This window comes from Andrena cerasifolii, chromosome 2, assembly GCF_050908995.1.
Source record: "Andrena cerasifolii isolate SP2316 chromosome 2, iyAndCera1_principal, whole genome shotgun sequence".
NCBI lineage: Eukaryota > Metazoa > Arthropoda > Insecta > Hymenoptera > Andrenidae > Andrena > Andrena cerasifolii.
The window spans coordinates 11,392,654-11,407,170 of NC_135119.1; the positions used below are offsets into that span (position 1 = coordinate 11,392,654).

The 14,517-nt window shown below is 39.0% G+C and overlaps 1 protein-coding gene across 3 annotated transcripts in view; it reads right to left on the bottom strand.

Annotated features, from left to right (window-relative positions):
• Dh44 (corticotropin-releasing diuretic hormone 44) overlaps positions 1–14,517 on the bottom strand; it is a 58,243-nt gene that overhangs the window by 6,489 nt on the left and 37,237 nt on the right. For all 3 annotated transcript variants that reach the window (XM_076807535.1, XM_076807534.1, XM_076807536.1), the window contains one exon: positions 4,731–4,905. In XM_076807535.1, the coding sequence (XP_076663650.1) occupies positions 4,731–4,880 (150 nt within the window). In that variant the 5' untranslated portion in view covers positions 4,881–4,905. The remainder of the gene's footprint in view (positions 1–4,730; positions 4,906–14,517) is intronic.

Here is a 14,517-nt window from a genome sequence, read left to right on the forward strand (position 1 = left end):
GCAACACAAAAAAAAAAGAAGAGGGGGAAAAAAAAGGAGGAACGCACCGGCAACGATCCTCATATATGCAACTTACAGTTCGCCAGCCTACGCATCCTGGACGCGATATTTCCCTCGTTTTATTGCCACTTTTACGGAACACGCGCTCAAGATATGAACAAAAAGCTGCAAAAGCTGTGCCCCCAAGCCGTCGAGGATTCTCTACGCTCGGCGATGCTTCATACTCCGCCACGCGTGCTTCGCCTTTAATTTACGCCCAATTACAACTTGGCGACTTGGATGCCGATGGAACACGTATTGCGTGCGAACGCGAACGTTAATTAAGAGTGTTCCACGGGGGCGTCGGGTCCTGTCTTGCTGGTGACGCTGAGATCGTTTTAATTAAACACGCCGTAGGGAGAATGGGAAGATGGGCATCTGGAGGAACGGTAACGCGACGTTTACGCGAGCAGCTGGAATCGTTCGGTCGCCGTTATTCATTTTCCCGCATTATTTCACGCCATGCATAGGCTGCACACGTCGGGCCAGCGTGCTCGATTAAAACGCGAGCAATTATTGTCGTCCAGGTCGCTTCCAATTAGGCCCTTTTCACACGGGACACTTCTGTGGCTCACAAATAGTACTTCAAACACATTCATCTCGCAGAGAATGACTTCCGGGCGCAGCTAAAATCCCTCGGGGACTTAGACTGCAACAGTTTTAAACGAGGTAAGAGAAAAGTGATGTTTTATTGGTTATAATGCGCGAGCCACTAAATGATCGAGTGTAACGATCGAGGAGCCAGATGATAAAAGTGTTCGATAACTTTATTTAATTCGTGTTGCGTCAGTGTAGAGGAAATCATTTCTCCCAAATTACCCAGAAGCATTAACGTTAATACTTCGACACGAGTGGCGCTAGGTTTTCACAAACTGTCCTGCAATTCGGTCAGGCCTTTAATTGCGAAGCAGCGCCACCACCGGACAAGTGTCGTGCAATGCGTAGAAAGCGACATCTTGCATAATTTTCAAAGTGGACATCGCGTACATACCATCGGACAATACATTCAGTGCTTTGGGGCCGTCCTTAAATTACGCCAGGGTAAGTTAGGCGACTTCTTACCCCCTTCCTCCCCCAGTATAAGAATTCGTAAGATTTGATATTGCAACCCCCTCCTTACGTAATATTTTTTGCATTGAATTTTTTCAGTTAGTAAAATTCTTTTAAAGGTTTATATAATTCGTTTAAATCAGTTTCGGGAAATTTAAACTGAAACTACTTTTCTGGAACATTAATGATAGAATTTGTATTTATTGGAAATTAGATTAAAAAATATTACGTAAGATGCTACCTGACTCTCCCCCTTGTAAGAAAACGTAAGAAATTCGCGACCCCCTCCCCAAAAGCCTTACGTAATTTAAGGACGACCCCTTTCCAGAAAAGATCAACATGGGAACATGCCGAAGCCGTGCACGGTAAAATGTGAATATTTTTTTACAATTTTTAACGTAACGCAACAATTTGAGGAAGTAAGTTATGAGTAATATTGAAACGAATGGGGCCAGTAGAGACTCCAGAACTTGTTCTAGGGTTAACAGAGATAGAGCAGCTATAAAATATCTGAATACTTGCGAAACACCTGTCGCGAGCAACAGGGGTGTCTCGTGTGGAGCCATGTCTGGATTAAGACCTTTAGAGGCCCTAAGCCAGAGGTGCACAAGGAGTCGTTTTCACCTCCTAGCTGCAGGCAACCTGCCGAGCGTCGAGCTGCCCCAGCCATACATATGTATATACTTACGCTATGAGCCTGTTGCAGTCCTCCTCACCGATTCTGTCCTTGGCAACGGGACAGCTCGACCGCTCGGCTGGTTGCTCGCAGCTAGGAGTTAAAAACGGCTCGTTGTACATTTCTGCCCTAAGCACTTAAAAGATTTTGAGGCCCCCTTATACAGGGTGGTCACTTCAACGCAATGTACGATTTCTTACAGGGGATTGGAGCAGACCAATTTTTAATTTCCTCCGTTGCTGCTCCCCTCCGACATAAAAATACTTGTTCTAGCTCCGCCCCTGCTCCGGTCCAGCTTCTTTTTTTCTTTAAATAAATATTCTTTTAATACTTTCAAATAGCGATCTTTAATTCGCAAGAAACCCCATCTTTCTAGCTTTCATTTTCATACAGAAAAAAAATTCATAAAGAATGCTTAATTTTCGGACAAAGAAAGTACTACGCCTTATTAACACGGGCTGCGCACCCTACGATATAATATTTTTTTAATGCTGAAAAATTGAGAATTGGTATTTATTAAAAACATTTCATTCATCTGCTCTTATAAAATGAAAGAAGATTCAAATAATAAAAAAAAAAAATTGGAGCAGTGGAGCAGCAAAAATTTTCCTTGCTCCAGGGAAACCCCCATTGCTCCCCTGCTCCGCCCTCCAGCTCAGAGCTCCGCTCCAACGCTCTGATTTCTCAGGCATCTTCAATAATTTTACTAAAAAGTTTTTTCAAAAAAAGGGAGATTTTAAAATTCAGAAAATTTCTATGGTGCCTCCCTTTCTCCTGACGCCCTAAGCACGTGCCTTATTTTGCTTATTGGTTAACCCAGCACTGTGTGGTAAGCCCTTATTCCTTATTGGTTCCAATTACTCGTCCATTATTTCGGTGCCCTCGCGTAGGTACTTTTCCCGCGGTGATACCCAGGGTGGTAATATATTTATCGTATCGCGGGACAACGATGCAATCGTCTTCAGCACGCGAAACCGATGGCTTTCCAATAATCTGTTTATACGGTGCTCGATAAAACGGAAAACAGAGATCCCGCGTTAAAGGGCGACTTTCTATGCCGCCCGGGGTAGGATACAGCCGACCCATTCTCGATTCACGTTCTGGATTCAATCGTATCCGCGAAGGGATATCTCTGTGGTCATTTCACATCCAGCCAATACCTTACGTGGGCGCGTGTGTGTCGATTTTCACCCGCGCGCAATCCAATCACACTGTCCTCTGCGCGTGCATGTGCATTGCCGTCCAAAGAAGAACACATTGAAGTTGCGGCAACACTGTCTGAGTTACTCGTGGGAGGTTATGTCTGAAATGTGCTTTGCCATTTCGAATGAAACTTTTCAGAATTACGTTCGTCGGATGTGCCTGAGGTTCTCAGGAGTTTTCAAGGGAGGATTAGTTGATATCAGGGTTGCCAGACGGTTTTAATGTCGAGCCTCCAGATCGCGTCGGAAAAGTAGCCCAAAAGCGCCAAAATTCAAATATCTTGAACGAAAGGGATGTTTAAATATTTTCGTAATATTTTCTGAAACTGTTTTCTTTATTTCTTTTAGATACAACGAATAAACTTTATTTGAACGCAAAGAAGTTTAAATAAAACTGATGTGAAAATTAAAATCAATATCTTAACACAACAATGATAAACTGTTTTTTGAAATAAAAAGACTTAGAAGATATTAGACACATTGTCAAATTCACCGAAAATTTCTAATTCTTCTTTGGTATCATTTTCTTTTTTATAAGTATTATAAATAATATCGGACTTACGATTAGAGATCGCGTTTTTCGTATTATTACAGTTTATACAGCAATAAGCGTTGTTAGTTTTGCGAATTCTAATTCTCAAGTGGGCTTCCATTTGGTGTTCGGCAGCCCAAGTATCGAAATTTTGGTCAAAGCAACCATGGTCGATATTGTAGCCGTCAGTTGGTTTGGAAAAGTAGCCCAAATGGCGGAATTCCGCCCGATCTGGCACCCCTGGTTGATATTCTGTTAGAGGAGGATAATTGAGGGTAGTTGGAGGAACAGATCTAGGAGATTTGTGAAAACAGCATATAGCTCGAACATGATAATCTTTTTGATTATTTGGCGTTAAGGGCCTAGGGGTATCAGGGAACGATTTTTATTCCACAGATGGATCTGTCGTCTGAAGAACATAGAAATGAAACGTGATCACGACTATATTCCCCTGTTTACAGACGTGTTTTATGCTTTCCTGAATTTGTCCGATGCCCTAGCATGTATTTTGAATCAACATTACTTTTCCAACGGGTCGCGAAATTGGCTATTCAAAGCATAAACTTATTCACAAGCAAAACATATTTCCTGCGTTGAATATTTCAACGTAAAGGACAGCGAGCTGCTATACGGGTGCAAAGGATGTGTATCTCGCACAAACGCCGTGGCTTGCAAACTATTTGGGTCAAATCTTATCGATTCATAGTAATAACAGACTGTTATTGCTTTGCGCAATGTGTAAATTGTTCAAAATATTTAGAGGACCTGGTGTTTCGGAAATGGGCCAAACATCAGAAGGGGGGAAAATATTTTCCTCGCGATACATATAGTTTGCTTCGTAATTTCTTAAAGGATTGAACTTCAGTTTTGAATATATTATATATTATTTTATATATAATATTGCGGATTTCGCAAATATTTGTGAATAATTAAAAATTCGAATTCTCTATAAGTACACGAATTTCGCAAATATTTGTGAATTATTAATAATATATATAATAATATATTATATAATTATTAATAATATATTATATATATTATTAATAATTTATATTATATATATTGTTAATAATTTCACAAATATTTGCGAAATTCGTGTACTTATAGAGAATTCGAATTTTTAATTATTCAGCTAGTCCCAGCCCCAAGGGCGAGCAGTTTTCGAAATGATTATTTAAGCCTCTATATATTTTGCCCTACATCGTGGGAATCTCTTTGAAAATCATCATACCTCCAGGTCCGGAATTCGGTGATCGACTAGCAGTAAGAACGGAGGATGCCCTCGGGACAGATCCCTCTCATCGTACGTGTTGTAAGATGTCGGTTGGGTCTTCACTGTACTAATCAACATTAGCGATACTACGAGTTGGGTTAGGGCCATTGTGTTAGGTGGGGGACGAATCTACCTGAAACAGAATGAAGGCAGATCGTTAGTACAAATTTCAAGTTCGAATACGTTTTGAAATCCAGCCGGACCTCGTTCAACGAGCTTTATTTATTTATTACGTGATATTACAATTTAGGAGCTAAAATTTATACAGTTATTTAATTATTCCCTTTGCCCTGTGCTCTAATCTCCCAAAACTTTCGCGCTGCAAAATCATGTTTTTTTTCCGAAATATTTTTGTGAGGCTATTTTCTTTTTGCTATCACTTTAAAGTGCCTTCTTTTGTATCTCCTCTAGAGTGTGTTCTGATTTAAGCATCCTTATTGCGGAAGTACATACAATTTGATGTATTAAAGTATTCGATTTGTGCTGTGTCAAATTATTATACTTTATTACATTGAAGATTTTTATTATCTCAGTTACGCAATTACCTTCGAAATTATTCATTAGGAGCAAGATAAATAATATTTTAGATAGTATTATTTGAATGTTCACACAATCAAGGTTCCACTATTTCATCGAGTGCATTTTAATATTTACGATTTTTAACGTATAAAAATATAATATATGTAAAACATCTTTTATAATGTTTCTTTTTACTTTCCTCGAAGGTAACATGGCATTATCATTAGGAATGATTAAAGTTATACAATATTATATTCCTTACGAATTTAGCAAATTGTAGCTCTTTCCAGGGGGGGGGGCAAACTGCATAAAATTTAGCAAAAGTAGAAAAAATATAGAATACCATTTTGTTTTCCGAATGTCATTCTTATAAAATCAATCGCAACAAATAAAAGATTTTTATGGGTATTCAGTCATATATTTACGCTCAATTTAAGAGCAGTCTTATATATCTAATGTTATGAACAATTTTCAATATTAAACTAACATTAAAAAAACATAAATTGTAATGGCACTGTTCCATATTTGGCAAAATTTAATTTAACGAAAACACTCTTCGTACTTTTATATAATTAATTTCTTTCGGCATGGTCCACATCCATTTGATAATTTCACACATTTGGAAAAAGATATTAAATTATTTCCTCCGTTACACCAACCCGGATTATTGTAAAAAACTTGAAAAAAAAAACAAATGGAAATTTGAGGAGTAAAAACTCAACGAAAATTCAGAAACCATTTTGCAACCAATATAGGTAAATATTATTGTAACTACGTACGTTTATTTGAAAATTCTACACCCTGTTCAAGTTACTGTGCTATAACAATTTTCGTTTCAAATTTAATTCAATATTGAAATGATCCAGTACAATAAAAATAAAGTAAAAATACAAGATTTTTTCAACCCTCGGGCGGGCCAATGAGAGGTACACGAGCAGGCGCGTGGAGAACTCAGTTCATCAGTTGAAAATAATCATTTCAGCCCCCTAATATATTACACTTCAGAAACGGTTTCTCTGTCGACAGTGGTAACTTAAATTAAATGTGATGGGAAAATATTAGCAATGTATCCAAAAATGCAGTAAATTTATTTAAAAACACAAAAATAGTATATGTAAAACATTTTTAACATCAAAAATGAAAATCAACTGGCAACAAGCATCATAGGATTCTTGAAATACGCCACCATCGCGTGGAGAGAATGTTTGTCTAACCGAGACCTAATGAAGGAAATACGCAGATCGGCGAACGGAGTTCGCAAAGCGCGCCCGCTCGAGGGTTAAATTCATATTTCAAGCATTTTCGAAAATATCTAACGTTTGTACAAACGATAGATGGGATAAATAGTAGAATTTTACGTTACTCTTGAATATTTCTTTATTTTTCACATGATGCTTTTCCAGACAACTTTGCGTTGCTTCAGCAACGAGTTCGACTTACGCTCTCACGTACATGCGACGTCAAAGAAACGTTAATAATTCTTATGAAATTTGTCGTCTCCGCTGTGGTATATTCGAGTCTTTCTGGCGATCGAATATACATATCAGGAATTTGCTTTTTCATGATTTTCGGTTCTATCGGTTAACGCGTTAAAACCACACTCCCCTCTCGTTTCGCATTGATTTCATTGACTCGAGGGGAGGCTGGATTTCAGGTGAGCAAGCTACTTCGAACCACGCCTGTTTGCTCTAGTAACATCCGGTCCAGGGGTCTCCGTCCTTTTCGTGCTCTTCACCGACGGAAGTACCATTAACCCCCTCACCATATAAGATATACCAACTAAACTATTCTTTCTTCACTTTCCTACGGTTTCATCATTTGGATTAAAGAAGCTGATCGAGCCGGCATTTCAATAATGATATACAGAGCCCATCAGGAAAAGGGTTACAGAGGTTTTAGAGCTCATAGTGCTTACACAAAAGACTGAAAAGTTTTTAATAAATATCTGACATAAAATTAATTTTTATTAAGGCATAGAGTAGGTATAGGGGATGACGGGGGCAGTACTCATCGCCAGTCCACTATTAGAATCTATGTTCACTATAAAATATACAATTTTATATGTCAGTTCTGTGATAGTAAAAACTCACCCTTTTAAATAAATGAAACCTATTTACATTTGCATTTGTCTTTACATGGAAGAAAATCCAATTACATATCTCGATACGTAGGTATTATTATTAAAACACACATTTATACAAATTTCTTTAATGCTTTAGATATGAATCACAAGCCCGAATGGTTTCTAACCCTTGTTTTAAAAGATCCTGCATTAGTGATGTAATATAATTTCGATAGTAATATAACGCTAGCTTAAAGTACCCGGCGTTGCCCGGGCTTGTTAGATGTATGTATCTCTGCATAGTATAGCATCAAGTCCCCGGTAGGCGCCTGTCTGTCTGTTCGGACTAATCTTGAGAACCACTGGACGGACTGCGGTGCGGCCCCCGTCACCCCATAGAGCATTCTTGAGGAATGTTTCACTAAAATTGCCAATGCTCGGCACCCTTCTATCATAGGTTAGTGTTTCATACGCCTAAATCTTCCTCGAGAAATGCTCTATAAAACGGTGAAAACCGCATCACAAGCCGTCCAGTGGTTCTCGAGATTAGCGCGAGCAAAAATACAGACGCCTGCCGGGGACGTTTGTGGGTTTTCAAGTTTTTCTTCGCGGTATTTGGAAAGATGACACGACTATCCAAAGTTCCATCTTTTGGACGTTAATCCGAAAACTGTTGGGGGCACAAAACGGTTATTCAGGTAAATGTTTTACGTTGTCCAGCGAAAAGTAATATACATTAGCGGACAGAAAAGTTACCACTTTTTCGATTTGTTCTATTATTGGGACATTCCATGTAGATTACTGAAATTTGAATATGTTGTTGTCTTTAGTGATATTTAAACGTACTTCAAAGGATTTTTCAAAATTTTGAAAAATGACGATTTTACAGCTGTTTGAAGTTGAGTGCTAACTTTTTTTCAATACGTTATAGCTATGGAAGTAGTAAACGGATGGAGATGAGCTTTACGGTGCTTATAGAGAAGACATTGAAGTTTTAAGAAAAAATTATTTCAGTTTAAAAAAAATTGGACAATTTTTGTGCAATTATTTTAAACAAATGCAGGTTTTTAACATCGGGCGCGATTTTAAAAATCTAAAAAAAAGGAGAATATAGTTCTATCCTTTCCCTTGATGGACAAACTTTCAAAAGTGTGCCCCCACAAAATATTAGATTTTTTTATTAATGTTCAAAAGTGGTAACTTTTTGCTGGCTTTAAAAATGTGTTTTCTTGTTTAATGTTATGTAGGGTTTTTATTTGTTAGTTAAATAAATTCAACCGTAACTGGGTTTTATACAGCTTTTAATTTTCTTTCAGAATATATGTATTAGGTACATACTGCAGTTTTCAGTTGATATTGTAAAGTAATAGAAGTAGGATGGTTCGAAAAAGTGGTAACTTTTTTGTCCGCTACTGTACTACGCTATCAACAAGAAAACTCGTCAAGAAATCCAGTAACATCGCAGAAGAATCTCACCAAACCATGCATCGTTTTCCTACAACAGTTTTCCCTATCTTCACTTACGAAGGGGTTATAGCTCGACCTAGTTCCTACACATGTCCTCCGTAATCACCCCAACGCATCGTACAAGAAATTAGGTATAAAAGGTAAACAATAAAAGAGCGTTATCGGTGCATCAAGAAAGTTTTGTCAATAAAATCAACGTTATCTTATTGGGGATATTTGTGTGGTTTGAAAAAACAGTGTTCAGTCACAGTACCTTTGCCGTTACGGTAAGCCAGTAATCTGGGTACCATTCGTTCGACTGTTAATTAAAAGTACTCGTTAATATCCCTCAATTATAAAGTACCCGCGAGTAGAAAGTGGAATGATGAAAAGGGGGTGCTGGGACTGACCAACAGGTTCGCGCAGATGACGAAGCAGCGTAATTGGAAAGCGGGAGCCGCAACCCTAAATTACCAGGCGCAAATTAAGCTCCAGTGTTAATGAACTCGCCGTTGACGACGTCGCTGACGACGTCAACAACGATCGTCGACGACTATATCGGCACACCGACCCACATTCGTTCACCGACGAACTTGACCTTCTTGTTCCTTGCTCAGTCGACATTCTTTTTCAACATGCGTCGGTAGGGGTGAGCGGGGGCAAACGAAACGGCGTTATGAAAGTAACGCACCTCTTCCACAAATATTTCCAAAACGTTTGATTTACATATGTATAGTGTCTCTTTCATTGCACTGAGTGACGCTGAGCAGTAACACAAATTGTATACTGTGGGCAAGCTACAATTGTTATTTTTAGATCATTCAGGTAAGTTTCTTCTACTTTGGTTTTTTGTTAATATTCTTAGTTGAACTATAGATATTAAACCAATTATTTGTTAGAGCGTTCTTAGATAATGTTTTCAGAAGTTCCTGTACTTGATTTCAACAAGTCTTGTATAGTTTGTATGTTATAACAGTTCTATTCTAAAAAACATGGCTGGGGATAAAAGTAACACGTGACGCTGAATCTGGGCTCAAATGACAGACCAAGAAACATACTACCTTAAGGCATAATTGTCATTTTTATATCTATAAAAAGTAATTGTAGGCTAGGCCAAATGTAAAAAATGTTACTTTTGTTCCTGCTCTCCCCTATTATATACGCTATATATAATGACTCCATGAAAACACATTTCACTCCTTTTCACCACCTTCTAGGGGTTGATTAGGGCAAAATGCTGAATCTGGTTTTTTAGGCATTTGTGTGGGTAACCTTTTGAAGTAAAAACCAAGTTGATATCTAATCGGGTCGAAGAGATTTTAAGAAATCCGTGGAAACACATTTCACCCATTTTCACTCCCTTAGTTGTTGATTATGGCAAAATGCTGAATCTGGTTTTTTAGGAATTTGTGTGGGTAACCTTTGCAAGTAAAAACCAAGTTGATATCTAATCGGGTCTAAGAAATAATAAGGATCCCGAGAAAACATATTTCACCCCTTTTCACCCCATTCGAGTTGGAATTTCAAAAGATCCCTTCTTATCGAGCATCTGCGTCGCAAAAGGAATATACCCCCCGAATTTCATGTTTCTAGGGCCAGCGGTTTGGGCTGGACGGTGATAAATCAGTGACACAGCGATTATTTATATAAGTATAGATCTCTCCATGTATAATCACCACTCTTTCATTTGCACCGCCTATTTCGAAACACTCTGTATATAGTTTCATCTACTCAGAAATGAAATATGAAAAGTATAGCCCACTAAATAAATCGTGCAACGTTTCGTTCGAAAAGTCTTCGCCATCTCCGGATTGCCATAGCTCGGCCCAGTTTCCATCATCAGAGCTCCATCATAAGTTATCTTCCCACTTTACTCCTGTTTATGCACTACCCCTGTTATTGAATCCAACTCTGTTATTGTCTCCTAGCCGCAACACTATCGTTTTCATTGTGCCGCGAAAGGATCATAATTCTATCGATAATGTCGATACTCCGACTGTTCCGAGAATAACGCCGAGCCACACGCTTCCAGGAATTATTTTAATGCGACGAAGATGCGGATCGAAACGACGCGCGGTGGTCCGAAGGCGCGAAGAAATGGGCAAAAGTACCGCTGCGAATTTTACTCGTAAGAACGAAGAATATCTTCTTTGCGTGGGTAGTTCGCGCAGTTATTTATGATGCAAAAGACTCTCAAGGTTTGTTATATATTGCTTTCGTCGGTATGAAAGAAATAAGCTTGTTTAACACAGAGGTAGACTTTAATAATTAGGTTTGCCCTATCTATGATAATCATCGTCATTTTAATCGTCGCGGTGTGTTAATTAAGTTCAGCTTCGGGGGATGCTCTCTGGGTCCCTTTAAATGCCTGCGGTAGCTGTTGCGGTGCTTCAAGAAGGCAAATCTTTGGCAGCAAGTGATTCATTGAATTTATTTCATAGCTTCGATCAAACGTGGTTAGCTGTCTTAGGTAAGATGCCGTTGTTTCTCGACGTCCGTGATGTACTTCTTAGTGCCTTTACTTCTGGCCACTTGGGCTTTGCCTGAGATTTACAGTATTGACAACAGGGCTTTAAAAATGACGCTCCATTGACGCTGACGCATAGTACCAAGGATATTTTTCAACAAAACGTTTCATAGTGTCCAAGACATAATCTTCAGTAACTGCTGTATTTATATCATAGTCACATAATCAGAGTTATAAAATGGTGCTAAATCGTTTTGGAATAAATTCATATACCGCTGTAATCAAAGTAAAAAAAAGCAGAATATAAAATTCGCAAAAAGTCCCTCTATCCTCACAATTCACAAGCTTCCATAAAAATAATTTTCTTATTCGGTTCCTGCATTTTCTGCAAAACTTTTTCTAGCGCAATAATTGATATTGGAAATATTTACAGAAATTGCAGAAAACTTGCAACATGATCCCCATCTTATACCTCCCCCTTTCACATTGCAAGATATTCTATCGACACAACTGATCTATATCTGACCACCACATATAAAATTCAAAAAATATTATTAGAGCTGGTAAATAATCATTTGCAATTTCCCAATCGTTTCTATACCATTGCCATAATATTCAAGATTCTAATAATCCCCTGGCGTGCCATTATGTAACACACAAGAACCCAGAGAGACAGAAAGTACCCCAATGAAATGGCCACCGCCCGACATGCTCAAATACTTTCCTAAGCGTATGTGGGAAATATGCACTTTGGAGGGGTTTCCCCAGCTTTTTCAGCCACTGTGCGTCTGCTGTGTGCTTTTAAAGCTCGTGCCAGTGTATGCCACTGTCAGCGTTACCCTACAATTCCCGCTTTAAAATATATTTTAAACTCGTGCATCGACCAAGAGGATCTTAATTACGCGGTGGGTGGCGACAGCGTGAGTTGAAGCGCGGGTGGGGAAATAGGGAAATATTCCGCGAGGCAACAGGCGTGAAATTATTTGCTGATGGATAAACCGGAAAGGGTATGTAAGTGCACGCGATATTCTGGAAAGTGGCAGCGTTCCATCGACTGGCGATCGGTCGTTACAAAGCTACCTCGGGCGAAACACTTCCAAGCTCCTTTGAAACGCGCGTAATCACTGTAACTTCTCTACCAGTATCGGTAATGAAGAAAAAGAAGACGCAGCAGTGCAATTAGGAAATAACAGAATGTAGGTACGATGCATGTGAGATTCGAGGATGTTGCGGTCGAAATTAGATACTGTGCATTTCCAGCTGTGCCACTCGCATCGAATTGTTTAAAAGAAAATTGATGAAGGAGCAGAAAAGACTAAGGGTTTTTTTTTTAACCGAGAAACTGGGAATTTATTTTGTAGGAATTTGTAGAGAATAAAGTATCTACTGGGTGGATTACTCGCAAATTGTAACTCGAATTGTTAACTTGGGTTAACTTTATTCGACACATTTTAGAATAATTTTTTAACTTTTATTTGTTATTCGAGATTTTGTTTGAATATAATTTTTGCCCATCTTAAAATTTAAATTGGCATCTATTAACAGCAAATGCGAAATGATTATTTATTATTCATATCTTTTTTGAGGTTTTGATTTTAAAAAATGTTGTGTGTTAAGTTTAGTAGAATTTAATAATTATCAATTCTGTATTTCAACGCGATGAATACATCAGATTTGGAAATTGAAAAGTCCTCCGTCGTATTCTATAATAATTAGTATGAATTTCGATTATTTACCTATACTTCTGTAAACGAACCTAAAAATTTACCCCTACAATTCAACTTCAATCCCACGAAGCAAATTTTTTATCGGTATAATAATATTTTACGTTGCCAAAAAGTCACATCTTTCAATCTGCAACACTCTGTAACGAACAAACAATGTATTCTTTAAGTAACAATACATTTCTACCACTGGAGAAAGAGAGTTTCCCTTTCGCCCAGTCATGAATAACACTAATTAGATCGTAGATTACCAGCGCAAGAGCAAACGCAGTCACACGATGTTTATACATACGTACATTCGCCGCGAGATGGCCACGATATTCCCGAGTGTATGTACAGAAGTGCGCTTGAAAGTTACTTTAGCCACTTGATTATTCCCCCGATGTATAATATACAACGGGTTACACTATCTCGATTAACCTAAATGTTTCGCTTAAACTGTAAAGCAAACCAAACTTCGCGAGCCCTTCTTGTCCGCTTTATTAACACCGTCGGGCCTTTAAACATTGACTTAACCTCGCATAGCGCACCGGCGAAATCTCCCCAACGATTCCCCGCAGTCCCGATATTCTTCTCGCTGTTCAAAGGGAACTTAATAATCGCTGCCAAGGAAACCGCGTGGTCTCGTTCCCGAACGTTCAGCTGAACCCACGCGTTTCATTAGCAGCGAACGTAATCGAACAAACGACCGCTGCGCGATTGTGTTTCGCAGCTGTGAATGCGTGTACGTGTCGAAGCATATGTGGATACAATTTTACGGATCGGTGCTACCAACGGATCGTCCAATCCTATAAATGCAAATTCGCGTTAGATAACGCTAATACCGTACTCTCGCTTTACGACACTTTTTGTCGCCTGGATAAAAGCTCGCCGCTTCCAAAACGAAGATTTAACACGCTGATCTTCGCGATCATTAGTTATTGGTAAGTTTGGGGAACGGGCGGCTATTCGTGGAAATTCCTCGAGGGAGCAAGTGATCGGTGTGATGTCAGTGAATAAATTAGTCTGGTTATTGGGTGGAATTCGAGAAATGTACGAAGGGGGGCCGCAGTGAAACATGGAGATGTTTTAAGGTGGAAATCATTGGCATAACGAAGATTCAATAGATGCAGTGTCGGATTAAGATCTTTAGAGGCCCTAAGCCGTTATCAGTAAAATCAAACCGTCAGGTCATACGAAGTGCTGGCTGTAGCAAATGTTTTGGAAATTTCAGGACCCTCCCGAATTGTATTGCGGGACCTGCTCTGCACTGGGGCCCCAGAAGGAACCCAGCTATACACACCTGCGCTACGCGCCTAAGAGCCCGCACCTACACTACCGCAGTTCTCCTCACTGATTCTATCCTTAGTAACGGCGTACGGCTGGTTGCTCGCCGCTAGGCGCTGAAAAAGGCTGAAAATGCCCTAAGCATTTGGAAGATTTTGAGGCACCTTATACAGGGTGATCACTTCGACGCAGTGTAGGATTTCTTAGGCATTTCTGATAATTTGACGAAAAAGTGTTTCTAACAAAAGTTAGATTTTAAAA